Consider the following 20,599-nt stretch of genomic DNA (forward strand, 5'->3'; position numbering starts at 1 on the left):
GTGTGGGGGGGGTCACAGCTCACTTCCTTCACTGACCTCATGTGCTTTAGGAGGTCAGAGGGGTCAAGATGCTGCACAGAGGCAAGCTGGAGTGTGTGGAGTTTTTCATTCACTCCTAGGGCCTGGAAACTTTGGGGGACAATTTAAAACCCTCTGAAAGTGGGCGTGCACAAAGTTTCATAAACAAGGCCAGGTTTGTGTTCCTCCATGTGAATAACTCCTCATTAAGCTGACCTTCAATAAATGATAAGTTAGTGTGTAGAAAGGCCTCTATATGTTACTTTTAAGGAGAGGTTTGGGATTCAAGGGGTTACATTTTTTGCGTTTTCCAGGTTTTGATCTGTTAAAGCCTGGGGAGGCAGCGATAAATCAGCTGAACATCCGTTGACAAACATCGAAGCCAATGGCTGAGTGGTTAGTTTGCATTCCCCATGTAAAGAGGCTGTAGTCCTGGAAGGCAGCGGACTGGGTTCGAATCCCATCTGTGGCTTCTTTGCCGCATGTCATTCCCCACTTTCTCTCTCTCTCTCTGATACCTGACTCTTACCACGGTCATGTCTCACCATTAAAAGGCACAAAAAGCCCAAAAAAGAAATCTTAAACAAAGAACATAATAGTAATTCTTTATCTTTAAAGGCTCTGTATCCATAGAATCTGTGCAACCTTTGCTGAATAATATCTGCATGATAATATCTGTCTCTCCATACTGTAATCTGTTCTGCACATGTTAAATTTACAAATTATCCCTGCACTCATGTTCACTTCATTTGTCTGTCTACTCGCCGTTATATTGTATAGTTTCTGCTTATAATATGTCTGAACCCATGCACTTTAGCTTACGTCAATACTGTCCATCTACGACTCTGTTTTTGCACATTTACATTTAATCTTTCATATTGAATTTATAATCATCTACGACTCTGTTTTTGCACATTTACATTCAATCTTTCATATTGAATTTATAATCACCTACGACTCTGTTTTTGCACATTTACATTCAATCTTCCATATTTAATCTTTCTATTTAAGACTAGTAATGTTTAGTTAAATCCTGGTTGTATATATTCACATTCTTATTTTTGATATCTTTTAGTACTTATTCACTTTGTAGTTAATATTATATTGTGTTTAGATTGCTAACATTGTGTTTTTCACTCATATTGTGTGTTGGATAACCTGCTGCTGTAACGCCACAATTTCCCAGTTTGGGATCAATAAAGTGATTCTATTCTATTCTATTCTATTCTATATTAAGGTTACGATAATTTTCTGATGACTACAGTGGCATTTTCACAGTTCTCTCTGCAAATGTTTCACTTTTCTCTTATTTTAATGTAATTTATGTTCTCTCTATTTCTTAAAACAATTTTAAGAGTAATGCAAACAACCATCTGCAGCTGCTGGATTGTAGCCGGTGTTCATTGTCTTGTTTTACTCTGCGAGTAACGTAACAATGTTACCATGGAAATAAAAAAATGTGACGGTAAATGGACTAATTGTAAATGGACTGGAGCTTGTAAAGCGCTTTTACATCACATGTCACACCTACACATTCACACACTGATGACAAAGGTTGCTATGTAAAGTGACCATCAGAAGTAACTAATCCACTTCATACACATTCATACACCACCAACGAAGTAGTGGGAGCAATTTGGGGTTAAGTGTGTTGCCCAAGGACACAACAGACATGTAGCTACAGGAGCTGGAGATCGAACCTCCAAACTTCTGTATACCGACCATGTAAAGAAGAATAGAATAGAACTTTATTCTTCCACAATGTGGAAAATTATCTTTGGATTCACAAGAACAAAAACAAGACAACATTTCAGTACAGCAAGAGATTAGAAGAGCGAATGAACCATCTCCAATAGCAGCATTTTTCCATATTTATAGGGTTAAATCGTCCCAGCCAACAATCCAACAATGTCTGTAGTTTATCAAGGTCTGAGGAAGAAGCTTCTGCCATCATGATGTCACTCACCTTTTCTCATTACCGTAGGATTTCTGTGCAACTTTTGCGTGCAGGATCATGACAGTTTGGTCACCTCGCTCCTTCAGGTAATTCCTCATCGCTTCTCTGCAAAACAAAAAGAAATAGGGACGTTTATTGACGGAGCAGCAGATGAGGTGGAGGGATGAGGGGGGTGGGGGTGAGTGTGTGAGTGTGTGTGTGTGTGTGTCTTTCTGCCGACGGGTTATAAAAAAAAAAAAAAAGTGTGAAGTGTGGAATGAGAACATACAGATACACACATGCACACATACAGCGAACTTGCGGTGACCTCTGGAAAGCATTGCACAATCTGCAAGCCAAAAAAAATCGACACTCTCCTCTTCCCCAGCTGGGTCCATTTGAGACAAGGGGGGGGGGGGGGGTGTTTGAACCGTTAATGACCAGCTCGGAGGGACAGTGAGGAGCGAGAGAGGAGGGGTGGGGAGAGAGAGAGAGAGAGAGACAAGAGGCAGATATGAGGAAGAGAAGAAGAGTGAATAAAAAAAAAGAAAACACTAGAGCTGAAATAACAGAGTTGAGATCACCAGCAAAGATTCCTTCTCGTGTCAAAAATGTTGCAAGGTCTGCGCTCCAGTTACTTCTGTCAACTTGGCCAAAACCTCCCACCTCCTGCGCCGCACACGAACACACACCTACTTCACACAAACAACACTTTTGCCCAACACTGTTTTTAATTTTCCGGTGAAAGACGTATAAAGCTGAGCCTAAGACGCACAACGAAGAGCAGATCAACACAAACGCACAGATGTCAGTGACACCTGACACGTCGGGGTGCTCAGAGGGACACACACACACACACACACACACACACACACACACACACACACACACACACACACACACACACACACACACACACACACACACACACACACACACACACACACACACACACACACACACACACACACACACACACACACACACACACACACACACACACACACACACACACACACACACACACACACACACACACACAGAGTGAGGGGGCCCCTTGCTTTTCATAACAAAAGCCCTGTCTAACCCGAGCGTGCAGCCTAGTATTGGGTATATGAAGAGTGGAGAGGTTGTGTGTGTGTGTGTGTGTGTGTGTGTGTGTGTGTGCGTGTGTGTGTGCGTGTGTGTGTGTAAAAGGGAGGAAAGGGGACGCAGACGAGTAGAAAGGAGGAAGGCAGAGATAAATGTTTTGTTTATGCACTTTACAATGGATTTGTAATTATTATTTTTTTTTTCTTGATTACTTAAATATGTTTTCTTTCACACTAAACTAAACTCTGTTGATTATTCAGAGTTTGCTAAATTGCCAGAAACTGTAACTTATAGAATTTTAAAGGTTTATTTGATCAAAAGCTATTTTAAAACACTAAATAACCACAGGGAGAAAGTTTTACCGTATAAAGCCGGCAACTCTTTTCAAACAGTCCTCCTCTGATTAAATAATTTCTGCTTGAGTTCTTAATACGTGAAATGAGCCCTTGAACTTACACATTTGCACCCGTATTGGTGTAATATTGGTGTCCAAGTGTGTAAATTCACAATGCATGATGGAGCGCGAGAGGCACGGCCTGCGAGCACACAGCTGTTGCTTCACATAAACACACACACACGCGATGTTCCACCTTGCTGGCTTTGGCGTTTACACACCGCCACAGTGTTCCATCATTATGCCTCTGTTTCTAAATCTGATGTATCCTGAATCCAGTGACAATCTGTAAACGCCAACAATAACCCCCGAGGAGGCTCTATAGCTGTGATGGATTATATTTAGTTAAATGTGCCAATCTGTGCAACAGACTTTAAACATAAAGGTAAGACATGAAGACAAACAAACTTGGACTCACACTGCAGACACTGTGCTTACTTGGTCTGCATTTAAGCCCCTTAAGGTTCTTTAATAAAGCCAAATAGAATAGAGTTCTAGATTTTCAGCGAGGGCAATTCAATGATTCACTTTTAAATAACGTGACAGAATATTGAATATATGTGGTTTTGAGAAAGATTGGTAAAAGGTAAGTTATGTGAAAGCATCATATGACGTTAAAAGGAACTTAACAGCATTTTCAAATGTTTTCCAGAACGTTCGGACGTCAGGCAATTCAAATTTAACATTCATAAACGGCAGCACTGTGCTAGCGAAGAATGTAAAGCTAAAGTCAGAGCTCAACTAAATAAAGCAGGTCGATATTTTTCCCCGAGAGAAAATGTATTTCTCCCAAACACTTCCATGAAACCAGCTTAATGTACAGAGCATTAGCGTGCAAGAAATAATTTCCCTATAGGGACAATAAAGTTGATCGTATCATAACGTGTAGTAATGTATCGTCTAGTGGGGTTTTGAACTGAGCAGCAGCTAGCTTTAGCTTCATAAAGTATGTCCCTATAGTCATTCAGCTTGTGTTTCTGTTCCCTCAGTATTCATCATGTATGGGTCTCTTTCTCTCTTTCAAACAGACCTGCAGATAAAACCAGTAAAAAGCACTGAAGAAAGCACAAACTTGTAACTGTTGTAAACTTTTCACTGGAAGCAAATGTTTCATTAAAAAATCCCTGTTAAGAAATGTTTCTTAATCCTGGATGTGTTTGATGACTTACTGTCCCACTAGATCAAAATGATAAAGTTTATAGTCTATAATGTTATGGTTGGTACTATACAGTTTCAGTACAACAAAGCAGCCATTTATTAAAGAGGACATATTATCCCCCTTCTCCACCTTTTCAAACAGTCCCCTGTGGTCTAAATGAAACATCTGTGCTGTGCTTTGTTTAAAATATAACATGAATAAAGCACCAGAGGAGGTTTGTGTACCTGTATAAACCAGGTCTCTCAGAACGCTCCGTTTTGGTGTGTGTGTCTCTTTAAATGTAATGAGCCCCCCTGAGTTTTCCCCGTAGACATCACTCCTCTGTATCGAGAATAAAAATGGCCGACCTGCGCAAAAGTTTTGTTCTAGGCTGGGGGTGGAGTCCATGGGTGGAGATACCAGGGGAGGGAAGGGGAGGGGATTTTCTGGATCCCACTGTGACATCACAAGGAGAGTAAATTTGAAACAGAGCATTTTTCTCTGTGTTGTAAGAGTTATGCAGACCACAAACAAAGGACTGGATGGATTTATTTCACATTTTGTGGGTCTGTAGACAATCAGGTTACACAAATATATGTTCAATAACATTGTAGAAGTGGATTTTTTATATGTCCCCTATAGGACTGGTATGAGAATGGTACTCAGGCCAAAACATGATTTAGGTATCAGTATCCGTATCAAGAAAAAATTCTATTTGAACATCTTCTTCCAATAACATATTTCCAATAATAGAGTATGACTTTGACCAATGTTTTCCAAACTTTCAAAAACATTTTCTACCTTGATAAATCGGCCCTTAAATTGAAACAGATCAAACCTCTGACTCTAAAACCGTTGCCAGTTTTTATGTTTGGGCCAGGACTGTGAGTAAATATCCAGAAACATTGCTTCATAGTTGAGTTATGACAGCAGAGTCTCACAGTAGTGTTGGGATGGTTTCGTGCGACAGCCCTGGCTTGTGGTTAACACTGTTACACTGTTCCACAAACCATTCCAGACCACTGAGGCTAACATAGGGAGAGACCATCCCCCCCCCCCGCGACACAGACATACTTTCTTCACCCTAACATTAAGCTTTCACTCACAGTCGGTCTGAATCCATTGTAATCCGCTCTGTCCTCGTAATCAGTGCTTTCCACATAACCTCTGAATAGATAACAAAGATGCCTCGCATGTGGTAACAATCAAATGAAACAGAATATCCCCGAATCAAACGAAGAACAAAAACCCAGCGGTGGGTCCATCTTTACAAACCAGTCGTGTTCTGCCAAGCATTGTTTGAACCGCAGAGTTTTATATTCAAATCTTGAGGGTAACCCAAGGTTTACAAAGATACCAAATATGCCAGGATGAGTTTTGGGGAAATGTGTAAAAAGATCTAAAATATTTCCATCTGATGCAGTTACAGCCATTAAAGTCGTTACATCTTGAGGCCTTTGCACACTGAGTCTGTTTTGTTTTTTTCAGATGTGTTTTTCAGGTCAGTGCTTTTTCTATTCATTGGGAAAATTTGCAGTACGAGACAACATGTCTCGTAGGCTACTCATCGTGCAAAGTGATCTAGCAGTGAAGATGATTAAGTGGTTCATTCCCTCCATGAAAAAACGAAATTAAAAAAAAAGAGGATTTGTCAACTCCTGAAAAGAAGCAAGAGTGAGGAGAGTTTTACCTGCTGATAAAGGAGGAGCTACATAATGATCCTAATCGCTTCCTGGTGTATTTCAGGATGTCAGCAGTCTACTTTGTTTCACTGCTAGCCATATTGGAACCACACATTCAAAAGAAGTCCACCAATGTGCTGGAAGCAATCGAACAGCCGCTGGCAGTAGATGATTGAGGTGTGGACGCAGACAGACACACAGGGATGGATGAAAAAAAACACAGACAATCAAACGATAGATGAAAGTTTCTGCATCAGTGTGCAAACATGATTGACACAACATGGGATCTTATTTCCTCGGTCCCAAAAAAAAAAAAAACGGACTCCGTGTGCAAAGGCCTTTAAGCTCAAATATTTGACTGGGAGACGAACTGTTTAAAGACGGACAAACAGTGAAAAATGTTGACTTGACACTGTGCACATATAAACAACAATAAACCCAGACAGATATTTCACTTCCATCTATCACTAGTTTAGTTTATTTGACAGGGACCATGCACTGCACACTGTTGGGTCAGAGATAGCTGTATAGCTCATTTACATCTGTGGACCCCGGGCAGGAAGTGTTATTGGTGCCGGCTATCGTGGCAAAACACTCCAATAAGTAGACTTCTTTTTTCTGAATGTCAAGTGGAGCAGGAAATTCAGCCTCACAGAGGACTGGAGTAGATTCTGAAGTATGTACTGATTCAAAAATAGACTTTGAATCATGAATCATGAATCAAGAATCAAGAATCAAGAATCAAGAATCGTGTTGAATCGAAAATAGATTCTGAATCAAATCGTGACCGCAAGAAATCAAAATAGAGTCGAATCGTGAGACACCCAAAGATTCCCAACCCTACATTCATCCATTCTCAACATATTTACACACTGATGGTAGAGGCTGCTGTGTAAAGTGCCCGACCGCTGAACAGCACCATTCATAATCATTCACACGTTCAACCTAGAGGTGCGCGATATGGAAACAATATCATATCACGATTTTTTATGGCAAAAATCACGATCCCGATTTTATCACGATCTTTTTCATACTGATCTTAAGACTAATTTGCAGGTTACTGACCAGTTCAACCAAACTTCTTTCCCTGTATAATGTTTTTAAATGCAGAGAAACTGTGAGAAAAGTTTCGTCTATTTGAAAATGTCTTTGTAGGAGGTCTGGAGGTCTCACCAAGAACATCTTTAGCACCGGAAATGTCATATTGATTCATTGAATTCACGCAGACATTTATTCCTGTGCAAAAATTCCCCCAATATCAGTGACGTAATCTGTGATACTTATCTGACATAAGTATCTGCCCTCAACTCCGTTGGGTGATAAATACAAATATAAGAACGCCTATAAGCGGGTAAAAGTTCATTTTAATGCCTTAAAAATAGAGACTCTGGGATAAATCAGGATGAAATCAAGAGTTGAGGAAGACACATGAAACATACTTAACAGTAACGTATACAATAATCACTGTTCATGACTAAAAATATATATAATGTAAAAATATAATAATAATATTCAGCAGTCAAAATGACTTAAGTTATTTGAAAGTTACTTTTAAAAGTATGTCATCCAAAAAGCATGGATGTTGTCTTTTCCTTATGTCTGGCCCTAGATGTATCACTCGGGTTAGGGGTAATATATAGCAGAGTATTATTTTTAAGACATCAAGAGCTAATAATAAGTTGTTGAAAATCTTGAAGAACAGTGATAAAACAGTTAAACTAAATGAGAGATGGTTAAAGGAAAGAGCAACAATGTCAACATATTTAAAGCCAACAAGATGTTGTGATTTCAACTGACATGAGGAAAAGCTCAGTGAGTGAAAATATTTCCAAAACGTATTATTCCTACTTAATGACTTCATTAAAGATAGGATTGTGATGCTGCACACTCTAATAACTAGCAGAAAGGAAAAGAGGAAACATGAAGGCAAACTGCAGGGATCAATGACGCTGGAGGGGATAAAAGGGACGTCTGGGTAATCACTCATCTCTTACACATACTGAACCTCATGACACACACACACACACACACACCCACACCCACACCCACACACACACACACACACACACACACACACACACACAAATACACAAGCACACGCACACACACACAAAATAGAGATTAGGTCTCTTCCTGAGCGCTGAAAGGAAGCAGAAGTGAGAGAGACAGTGACCAGGGCACGGCTTGGCTTCCTTGGCAAGAGTAGTGTGCAGACACACAAAACGACTAAAACTGAGACTCAGACGTGCAAACAAGAATTATACACACACACACACACACACATTTCATAGGACAGAATAGGACGGACAACGCTCAAATGCAAACAGAAGCAGGATCAAAAAGTGGTGGAAATCAATCCCCTGTTTCATCAGATTTCATCAGTCAGGAAGTGGGGGTAATGGGCAAATCAATCGTAACACACTCACACACACAAAACCAGATCAACGCGTATAAAAAAAAAAATTGCACACAAGGGACTTAAACTGCTACCGTGCAAAACAAAGAAAGTTGGTTATTCAGGACATGTGTGCATCGAAACACAGCAAAAAAGTGAACATGAACAAGTGACGCCTTAGCAACGGGTTTGACTTTTATTTGTGTGTGTTTTATTAAGGTTCAGAAACGTGCTAAAGTAGAGTGTAAAGAGGAGGAAGCGGCAACAGAGGTGTCAAGTGAGTAAGCTACAGGAAGAAGAAACAGGAATAAAGATACCAGAGACATTGAAAAAAGAAAATGCGTGACAAGTGAGAAAAAAAACGAGCCAGACAGATTCATAAAAAAAGAGACACATATTCAACAGCAGGCACTACGGGGGTCGGCATGTGTGTGTGTGCGTGTGAGTGTGAGTGTGTGTGTGTGTGTGTGTGTGTGTGTGTGTGTGTGTGTGTGTGTATGCAGAGGGGGTAGGTTAAGCCAAGCTACAGATGCAGCCGAGCAGACAGGCATCTGTCCTGTACATCTGCCACAGCGTCTACAGCAGAGCGGGGGCCGTCACAAGACCCCCTGTTAACACACAAACACACACACACACACACACACACACACACACACACACACACACACACACACACAAGAACACAGTGGAGCATGTTGATACACACACACACACGTGCACAGTGAAAGAGCTCAATTAAGATGATCAGACTGCAATTAGTGTGCGCCCGTGTGAATCACAAAAAGGCAGATTACACACAGTTAAAAATCAACTGTTTATGGCTGCTGCTCTCCGTCCCTTTTAAAAAAAAGAAATCCATTCTTCCGTTTATGAATGTAGAAGTGACTCACTGACAGGAAGAGCATGTGCGGTGATTAATGTGTGACCTCCAGGCGTTCATGTAAGCCTCAAAAAGTACGGCTTAGAGCAAACAGGATCGTGCAGCATCTTGTAAAAGATCTCTGGGTTTTAAAATCAGTATTTGAAACAAATAGCACTGTATTCTGTCACAGTGACTAAACGTGTGTGTTGTCTTCATTTTGGGGCGGGGGGGGCGGGGGGGAGGGGTTGTATTTTGTGTTCAGTTTCAACACCAGTAAAGAAAACAACTGTCTATGACTTGGTAATAAAAAAAAGAAGCTAATTTTGTGACAGTGCAGACAATTCATTCACTTGTCAATCAACCGCATATCACCCAAAAAATTAAAGGGGGAAAAACCAGCAGGACTCTATAACTCAAACATAAAATGGAATTTGTAATATTGCAACTGCAGCATACAGGCTTCATTTCAATCTTAATCCAGCAATTCTGATAAAGAAGAAGCAGCCTGCACGTTCATGTGTTCTGTCTGTGTGTAAAGTGTATGTGTGTGTGTGCATTTCTAGTGTATGTGTGTCATGTATTGTAATTCCAATCGAGTAGCCTTCCTGACAGGGCGGCCCTGCAGGACCCGGAGCTTAAGCTGCCCTAAAAAAAAAATTTAAAAAGCCCTTTTAGCTGCCTGTGTTTACTGCCTGACAGAAAATTGTGAGGTGGTTTTTGCAGAAACAAGGGGGGGGGGGGACAAGTGGGTGTGTGAAGACATAAGGACAGAGAGCCACAAAACAAAGAATATATCACATCAAAAAAAAAAAATGGCAGAGCAGTTGTGATTTGAGCCTTTCGCGCCTGCCGGGTAAAGACTGTTTTGTGTCCATCATATTTCTGGCCACTGAATCCAATGTACAAACAGATGCCAGCGGACTGGCAGCACATGAATGAAGAGGGGGACACATCAAAAGGTGCTGGGGCCCCCTTTTTTTTCCCCCTAAACCATGCTTGGCCGTTCCAAGCAGTATACAACCCCTCATTTTTCCCCTGCTGAGCACCACGCGCAAAAGACGAGCACGCACACACACACAGAAATACCAGTGCCTTGAAGAAGGAAAAGAAAGAAGAAACAACGACAAGCAAACAAGTGCGCACACACATACATATACACACCAAAACCTCCAGAAGCCACAACATCCATCAACATTATGTGTTCACCCGAAACGTTGCTCCAAATGAGTTGGAACGCACATAAGAGGAGCAGGATAATGAAAAACTTGCAGCGCAGCGGAGCACACAGCGGAGCATACAGAGTGCAACTTAAGACAGCAAGTCCTCAGAAAAAGGTGAATCATCGCTTTCCCGGTTTGCTTCTCTTTAAATAACTGTGAGGCATGTTTTTCATTTCAACACAAGGCACGCTGAAGCACGTGTAACACAACTTCAGAGTTGAGTTGCAGATTACAAGTAAACAGTCAAAAGCGGAACAAAAAAGGTGTTATACAGCAGGGGTAATCAGATAACATCTCTGGATGGAGAAAGTCGACACAAACATACTGTTTTTATGGTTGCTATGGCAACAACATGCAGAAAAGTGACTAATATTATCTTCTGTTGTCATTACAAAATGCCTGTCTTTCTGATTACTTGTAGAAACTTGACTAATATCAGTCAGGCAATATTATTGGGCTGATTTGGCTGATCGCAGATTTTTGGACTGTAGGAAAAATGTGTTTTAATTTCACTAAAAATGTTCAAACCTTTTTCAATCTTGCATGGCATCCTGAGCTTCATATCCAGCTTGGTATATGAATATTATAACCACTATAACCAAATGACTTCATATTGCAGCTTAAAGACTGACTGATGTGTCAGTAGCCCGATATTGGCCTTTTAAAGATATACCAGAAGGCATACATGTTGTTTTACTATATATAGAGATATTTTTTTACAGATCCTATAATGCAGAAAAAAGAAACTGTCTTAGTTGAAAGGGTAAAATAATGAACAAATATCATTTGTTGAAGAAAGCTGCCTTCAGAGTTATTTTGAATAACTGCTAGTGCAAACCCTCCATAGTAAAAGTATATTACCATCACAGCTGATGAATTACCTACACTGGCAGACAAACAGGTAATTGACATTTACTCCTCTTTCATTGCTTTCAATATCCTGTATTTATATGACTCTAATCTGCATGGCTACTTTTTTTAAAAAAACCCTCACCTGAAAAGTTTTTTTTTTTTTTTTTTTTTTTTTTTTAATAGGCGGATATATTTTGATGTGTAGTGAACACCAAACCAAATGATCATTTGTATGAAAACTTATACGTCCTTTTATATTGACTATGCTTCACATAGTCCTTTTCTAATTCACACAAAGTTGATATTTACTTCCAAAAGCTTAGGTTAAAAAAAAAAAGGAAGCTTTAAGAGGTTTGTAGTGTTCTCAAAAGGTACTTTTTGCTCACATTTGTTGTGGATTTGTTGGAATCAGCGTATACACAACATGGTGTATGGTCTCGTAACAGGTAACCATACAAATGCCACAACGGCAGTAAAACAAGGTGTTGAGGGAAGAATCTGCTGAGTGTAGTAGTTTATGTGAACTCACCTTGTTAGGCGCTGTGGCTGAGGGCGCTCCCCGAACTTCCTGCAAAGACAAAAAGTGAGAAGAAAAACATGAGTGGGTTGGTTACTAACCACAAACACACTGAGTAAACACGGCTGCAAACAGCGGTGCACCTAAACACGCACATAAACACATACTTGACACTTTGGCTTTTGACAGTGTGAGGCAGAGGAAGGTGACAGAACGCGTTGGTGTATTTTTATATTCGTGTAGACATTGTACGCATGCATCAACAATTTAAACTGAATGTAATGGACAGCATGATTTGGTGGTGGTTTAACAGAGTGCTCAGAGGATGACCACACAACTATCTCAGTAATCTCACTCATCCTGCAGCTGTGAACAGATAATGAGTTGTATATTTAGTAGTGATACAGACGTCACTGTCTGACAAAACAGCAATAAATTCACAAGTGTAGAGAACAGTAATAAAATATTAATGAACATATAATTACGGGAAGAGTTTCAGGCATCATGTGTGCAGCTCAGGATGGTTCACTGAACAGCTCAAGGCAGATTTCAGTCAATGTGAGGCTTTGATATAACGGGGGAAAGTTTGTTGCCAAAACAACATGTATTTTGTTCTCTGCAATAAATGAATGACTCTCCTGTTTCACACAGCTCACGACCACTTTCACTAAATAACGTTAGCTAGGTAGCAGCTACTAAGTGAATAACTGTTGGCCAAAAGAAACCAGAGGCCTCCCAATCACAGCCTGGAGGGGGAGGACGACGTTATTTGGACCCATTCTGAATCATTACCTTTCTTGCCATTAGCTTTGTGTCTAATAGACGGCTTGTAAAATCTGTATTAGGGTCTTATTATTGATGTTTGGACTTCTCTTCCACTGATATGTGTCTAGCACCTGAGATACAGTTTTTATCTAAATGCTAAACTGAAGGGATCAAAGAAACCCCAGAGGCAGGCGTCACTCTTCAAACAGCAAAGTCATAGGTCCAGAGGGTCCTCTTTGTTTTTAATTACAGAGAGTCTACATTAATCGACCATGAGCAAAACATGTGGCAGCTTTTGTCAAGCAACAGTGGAAAAGGATAAACTTCAAACCAAGGAAAATTTGGGGGGGGGGGGGGGACACTTAAATAAGACCGTAAAAGATAAGACTTTTAAAATGTTCACTAAGGGAAAACAAAACTTTGAGTTATTGGGAACTTTTCGGGGTTTCGTTCTCCTGCTTGGAAAGATACTTTGGAAACCCACAATGTGTGTGCTGCCTGTTTCGTGGTTTTACAGCTTCACCCTGCGTGACACAGAAGAAAGGCAGAACATCTTTCCGCTGAGTTTTCAGATCAACCTATTCTGCTGTTTAACCGAACTATTACAAAAGGAAACTCTGAGAGAAAGACACATTCAAAAAGATCAGCTTACTTTTCAAACACAAATGTCTATTTTGTTTGAAAAAAGAAAAAGTGAATTATTCACTTAAACTTTAGGTTTAATTCAGCCAGCTGAACACCTTATGTATCAGAAAACTGATTTGAGTCAGAACTGAAACTCTTAGTCATAGACAGCAGATTGCAGAGAAACCACCTCCAACACCACATAAAGACAACGTGTCATATATCACAGCTCAGGTTTTCTGGTCAACCTATTTATTATGATGGTAAAGCAGTGACGTACACATATAGTACAGTCAACCTCAAACTCTTGAATATTATTCCTCAGTGTATAAAAGCACAACATGCAAACTTCATCAGAAGACAATAAAAGTCAGAACATCTGGTAGCGCATACTGAGTTATTCAGATGTCATTATTAGGGATGTAAAGATGAATCGTGAGGCAGTTAAAAAATCGATTCAAAAGGAGTCATGGTTCACATCGGAGCTCTGAAAAAAAATGAATCGCAGTAATATCGTGAGCATCAGCAGCTGTAGAGCAGAGGCGTTGGTTGTAACAGGCAGGCGTTACCATGGCAGCTGCGGAGGCCAAACCATACCAACAAGTGGGTCTGGGTCTCGCCCCCCCCCCAAACGAGTGCAGGAGCCAAAGAGATTACAATGCGCATTAGTGTTTTCATGACAAAAATGAAAGGAATCTTTTTCAGTCATCTCATACTTTGTCTTCAGTCTCATTTTTTTTGTGAAATAAATCGTGAATCTTATCGTATCGTGCGTTGAGTGAATCGTTTACATCCCTAGTCATTACTCATGAACGTAGAAGAAAACCCTTCGCATTCCACAAATTAAAACCTATCAAGCTTCTAAAAATGATTGAAGTCCAGCAGTTCTGCACTCCTTACTTTGCTATTCAACAGACGGGTCATCGTCAGAAACATCAGCAGCAATCTTTTATTTTGCAGTTAATGCATGGATTGGATTCACGCCATAAAAGAACGTTACACAGTGGACCCTGCAGATATAAAGAGCACATTTTCTCATAGACAATCATATTTATCCAGCACACAAACTCAGTGTTGAGCTCCATTAACAGTTTGATTATGCCGCTGAATTAGGGCGCACTCACACTGGGCAAAGTTGTCCCCGTACGGTGCTTAAGCATGATAGCCCCTCCTTTACACTAGGCAATCTGTACCGTACCTGAGCACGCTTCACCCCTAAAGTCCAGTTCGTTTGACTAGTGAGCGCTCCAATCCGCTGCTCAAGCACGATACACTTCCTTCGGCCCTGGCACGCTAGGAATAGGTGCGCTTCGACATGGTACGGTTCATGCACGAGCACTAGCACAGTTACACAATGTGGACAGCCATCGTTATCGAGAAATCCCGGAGTGTTATGTCCGAATCAAAAGCAGAAAACAAATCTCTGTTCAAAAGTCTGTTCATCTCACTTCCTTCATTTCATTCATTTTTATACAATGGGAGTCAAGCCGACTGACAGACTGACAAACACAGTGATGAAAGTAAAACCCTGTAAAAAGGAAGCATGCAACTCTCTATCTGAACTGTTAGTAAACTCCTCAAAACACCAAGAGTGCAGTGTTTCCCCTACCATTATATTAGGGGGTATTTATTTAAAGATTTGTTTTTGTGCCTTTATTGTAGAGATAGGATAGTGGATAGAGTCCGTAATCAGGGAAAGAAGTCATTTAAGGAAACCTTTCCGATAGAAAAGGACAGCTGTCATTAAAAGTTACACATGAACACCAAGATTCCTTCAAGTGTTCGTGTTGGCGTGAACACAACGCTGTAAACCTAGGGGAAACACTCAGAGTGAATACCACAAGAAGAGCATTGAAGGGGATTTTGGCAAAAAAAAAAAAAGAAAGAAAATAAATTAGGTTGCTACCCACACGTTAAGCTTTGTTGCTCATTCCACGAATGCATGATCCGTACAAGTTATACCTCGTTGTAAAGGTGACTAATCAGGCTTCCCAACGATTAGTATTATTATTAAAGGGGCGAAATAAGTGACTGAAAAAACGTTTCGAGGATTCATTTCACTTTCAACAGCAACTGAAAATTCAAAAAGCATATTCGCTACTGATATAATAGAAATAGCGATACGTGGCGGGCATGACACGATGTACATGCAATGCGACGTGCAAAATATAGCCATTCTATGCTGTATCGAATCCCCCCCCACCTTTAACAGTTACCATGGAGTTTTCCTTACTGATAAATGTGTACAAAAATGTAAATAATCTACGGGGATCTCCAAAACCAATTCAAGCCCGCAGAGGGATAACAGATTTTATAATTCTGTAAGGTGAGAGTTAAACTAAGGTGAAGAATTTGACCTCTGTCTGTGTCTTTCATGTTGATCATTAGAATACCAGGTGAATGACGACACTTAGAAACACACCAGAAGACAAGAAATACAATCTTTGATGCATAATTAACACCATAAATTGACTTTTCTTTTTTTTACATCACGTAAACATACTCATGTTTGCTTTGAAGTAAAGTTAGAAGACTGAAGATTTTTGATTGGTTTTCTTTCAGAAATACCTGCTGCTTTTAGTCCTCCACTTTTATGGCAACTTTAGGGTGATGGGTTTAAAAGAAATAAAATGAAGAATAAGCACTTTCCATCTGTCTGCTGGACATGGCTAGCATTTAGCGTTGTGCATGTATGCAGCACGTGAAGGTGGCTGTGAGGGTGTGTGTAAATGTGTCTTACTGAGAAACTGAGTGTCAATGAGTCACATTTTCCTCCTTGTGTATGAGGTGGCAGCTTTGCAGTCTGCTCATCAGCGTGTCAGTACATCTTCCATGCTATCAACAGAAACTGTCCTAATTGTCTGTACTGGGCAAACACAAAATGTAGAGGGATGTAAATATGGGGGGAAAAAAAAAAAAGATGCAGAGAGGAGATGAGGGCCCCAAAAAAAAAAAAAAAATGGAAGTGTGATCGGTGCAGGAGGCAGAAAGGATGGAGCAGAGCAGGAATGATTAGAAAGGAGGGCGATCAATAAGGTTCCCACAGAGAAACACTGATGCCTCAACTGGCTAATGGATTCCAGACGGCTCTCTACCCCCCCTCCTCCTGTAAACTGCACCCCCCCCCACCGATGCGTTTGGGGAGCGATGGAGGAAGGAGTAAAGGATACTGCGGGGAAAGAGGGGTGAGATTAAAGGCGAGAAGAAGAGGATGGCGTGATGTGAAGAGGGGGATGAACAGTGAGGATTTAGAGGGGGATAAACGGGGAGAAAAAGAGGTGAAATATCAGGAGAGTCTGCACACATGAATCAATGGTTGCTGCATTTAAAAGCTATTTTTAAAACATACATCATTACAAAAATCAGATATAAAATCCATTAGCATCATGAATCAAATTCCAAAATCCTCGCCTGGTTTTATTTTGAAAGGGTGAGGTGTATATAGACGAACAAAGGTGGTCAGAAGTGTAAGAAATTCAGGTCGGCAAGTTTCTATTCAAAGCCGCCACCTTGCATCCACCTCCACAAGATCTAACACTTCTGAAACACGCAAACAACAACACGAAGAGGACCAAACACACGCAGGAAACCACAGAAAAGAAAACTGCAAAGACAAAGGACAGGCAGATGAATATGTAAGAGTTGATGCTCTGAAATGGCAAACACCAAGAAGTTCAACAGAGAGCATGGGCAGAAAAGTCTTTTTTTTTTTTCCTGCAACTTAATATCATTTTTAGAATCTAGACGAAGACTAAGACAATCTTCAGCATCTTAATAACCTTACTCATTTTGTCTTCCATTCTAAGCTTTGTAGTTTTACCTTTATAGACACTTAATGCATTCTTTATAACTTCCTATTTGTTCGCTAAATTGTGATCCCTCAGATAAATCCCATTTTTTTCACGACTCTGCAAAAGTGCAAAACAAAAAGTTAGACAATCAGCACTCCTTTTTAAAGTAGTCTCATCCTTTCCATAATGAACTACGACTCATCATGTCTCTAACGTGCACACAGTAACCTAAACAGGAGGCTGGAGGTGGATGCAGGAAAAAGGGAAGCACAGTTAGAAGAGCTGTGTCTCCCTTCCTCCTCCTCCTCCTGCTGACTATCATCGATTTTTTTTTTTTTCCGGAGGAGAGGGAGGAGTGACGGTGAACACTGCGGACAAACAGCGGTGGTGAGAAATCAAACAACAGGGATGATTCACTGTGATGAGATACAAGGGGAGGTTACTCCAGCAAGCAAAACACAGGCACATGCCTGAAGCTAAGGAAATGACAAATTCATCCAGAGAGATCAGCATGAAGATGTACAGCACATAGATCTGGTTTTATTCTACAATAAGAGAGGAAAGAAACCAGAGAACAAGAGTTTGAGGACAATTCAGCCCCCTCAACAACCCAAGAGAAAATCACGTCTCTCACTCGAGGACACTTGAACATTTTAAGTAATTTACAAAACAACTGGAAACTTTTTCATTCATCATCACCACCTTCAACTGCATTTTTTTTAATATAAAAAAAATAACTAAGATGATTCAGTACCAAAGCAAAATACCTTTTCATCAGGAGGGTTTTTATGCATTGAATTTAAGGACATTTAACTAAATAGTGTTTTAAGTTCAAATCTTGAAATGTAGATACATCGACCTTTTGTAATGAACCTGAAAATGATCAAACTTATTTCCCAGACCTCTCTTCTTCCTCTCAGGTGTGTTTAGGAACCCTTTAATGGCCCTCTTTTTTTACTGTGACTAAATCCTATTAGGAACCTGAGAGGTGAATCAAACAGCTCAGCCAGCTCTCTAGCTCTTTAGCCTGGCATGGTTACTACTGGGTAAGTGTGCCAAGGCCGGAGCAGTGCGTGGGATCACACAAACAGTGTTTCATTTACAGTCAATGTGAGCGGCAGAGGAAGTCCTGACTCGAGGCTTTCACTGGGAACTGAGAGTGATGTCACGGCTGGCACGGCCAAAGTTAAACAAAGACAAAATTTGGTAATTTAAAGCAAGACCGAGATTTGCTGTATGTCAATTTTTTTTTTTAAGTGTAAGAAACCCATGCAGCTACAACCACTAGAGAAAATGAGTGTGCAAATTTTAAAAAAAATCAATCATTTAAAGCAATTACTAAAAATATATGCGAGCCCTTCGTTAAAAAAAAAAAAAAAAGGAAATGTTTTCAGCATTTTCTAACAAAAAAATCATCATATGAATTTGATGCTTTCATCATGCTTCGGTTTTCATGGAGTCAAATTTGCCCATAACAAACACTGTTAATTCATTTATCATTTAAAGGGTGATTTCTTTCAACAAGTAGCTTGCCCGCTTTGGTTCTAACGATTTATCAAGTAGCTTCAACGAATCCACTAGTTTGCAACTGTTGTTGATTAATCAGTTGTGGTGATCATTTTAAAATAGAACTTCATTTACTTCGACTGCAGCTTCTTCTACTTGACTATTCTTTAGTTTGAACAGAATATTATCTCATGCAGATTTTTCGGACATTTCAAAGTCTAAACTAATCAATGAAAAGAGATAATAATCTTATCAAATGTAACATGGGAAGTGGACTGCTCTTACATAGTGCTATTCTAGTTTCAGACCCCTCATAGTGTTCTTACACTACATGTCACATTCATACATTCACACACACTGATGCCATGGACAGCCCATCATCATTTCATAAGAATCTCACACAAATATGGGATCAGTGTCTTGCCCAAATACGTTTTTTAACATGTCGACTGCAGGAGCGGGGGATCGTACCACCATCCTTCCAATTGATGAAAAATAACCCACTTTTCCACTGAGCTAGTCGGGCATCAACATCTTTGTACTGTGACAGTTTTCACTGAATGAAAAGTTGTGCCATGGCCCACAACTATACGTTAAATATTCTATATTTCATGAAAACAGAAAAGATTAGATTTGAACCTGTAACTCTTCTTCTGTACAATTTAACACACTGTGGTTGGCAGCAGTACCTCAGTCTCGACTGACTGCTGACTGACAAATTGAGGAAATCTTTTTTCGACACAGGAAAATGTGAGAAGTAAAATAACACACACACACACACTGTGTTCCCCGTTTGTTTGCCTGAACACACGCCTAAATCGGAGACAGTGAAGGCAGCGTTCCTCTTGTTGTAGAAGTTTACAGCCAGAGATTTGAACTCTGATGCAACTTTCCAATCCGAGATTGTCAGCTTCACTTTCACAGTGATGGATTTGGCTGATGCTGTTTGGAGCTCAACGTTATCCTTGAAGTCATGGGAAAAGAGATAAAAGCTCTTCCATCCTGCCAACAACCAAATTCTAAAGGGAAAATAAAATGTGTGTAATATTATTTGACATAAGTAAGTTTAAAATATGAAAATATAACAAATAGTCTTATCCAATAGATATATTTTATTAATGACTTTAACAGCACACCTAATGGGATTTTTTTTCAGATTATTATTTTTTTTTTTACAATTTTGCCAATACTAGTTTTTAAAAAATATATGTTTTAATTAAATAACTCTATGGATTTATTTCCTAATTGAATTAACTTTACTTTCACAAACTTCACACACAAAGACTGACAATTTATCAGAAACCAACCACAGCTCACCAGCCATCGGGTGATGATGCACCATATATCTGTGGTACAGCAGATAAAGACACCGGGATAAACTACACACCAAACTTCCCCTCAGGCCTCTTTCACACACACACACCGAAAGCCACAAACACTGAGGTCATAGTAAGCCTCTCTTTGCAAAAAAAAAAATACATAAATAAATGAATTCATAAAATTCCGAGCAGGCTGATACGACGCAGACATCCAGTCATCTAGAAATCAGAAGGGAGCTCTCAGACATTCTTCACTTAAATGAATAAAATACCTCCTTTTCAAAACCATTTATCTTTACTCAAGATTTTGGCCAGTGGTTTAACATTTACAGAGAGGCCAACAATATGACAACCACAATTACCTTACGGTTAAAGAGTTCACCTCCAACAAAGTTCATGTAAACCTCGTAATCTGCATGCTCATTTATAACATTTCCATAATTCACTGGTCTTTTTTGACATGCACAGGCACCCTGTTGGACTGAAAA

At 39.9% G+C, this 20,599-nt stretch overlaps 1 protein-coding gene across 1 annotated transcript in view; it reads right to left on the minus strand.

The window, feature by feature from the left end:
• rbpjb (recombination signal binding protein for immunoglobulin kappa J region b) overlaps positions 1-20,599 on the minus strand; it is a 56,263-nt gene that overhangs the window by 12,456 nt on the left and 23,208 nt on the right. Inside the window, exons 2-3 of the mRNA XM_020629233.3 lie at positions 12,119-12,157; positions 1,985-2,080 (exon numbers count right to left, since the gene is read on the minus strand). Coding sequence (XP_020484889.1) covers positions 1,985-2,080; positions 12,119-12,157 — 135 coding nt within the window. The remainder of the gene's footprint in view (positions 1-1,984; positions 2,081-12,118; positions 12,158-20,599) is intronic.

The sequence above is a fragment of the Labrus bergylta genome, chromosome 22 (genome assembly GCF_963930695.1).
Source record: "Labrus bergylta chromosome 22, fLabBer1.1, whole genome shotgun sequence".
In the NCBI taxonomy this organism is placed as follows: domain Eukaryota; kingdom Metazoa; phylum Chordata; class Actinopteri; order Labriformes; family Labridae; genus Labrus; species Labrus bergylta.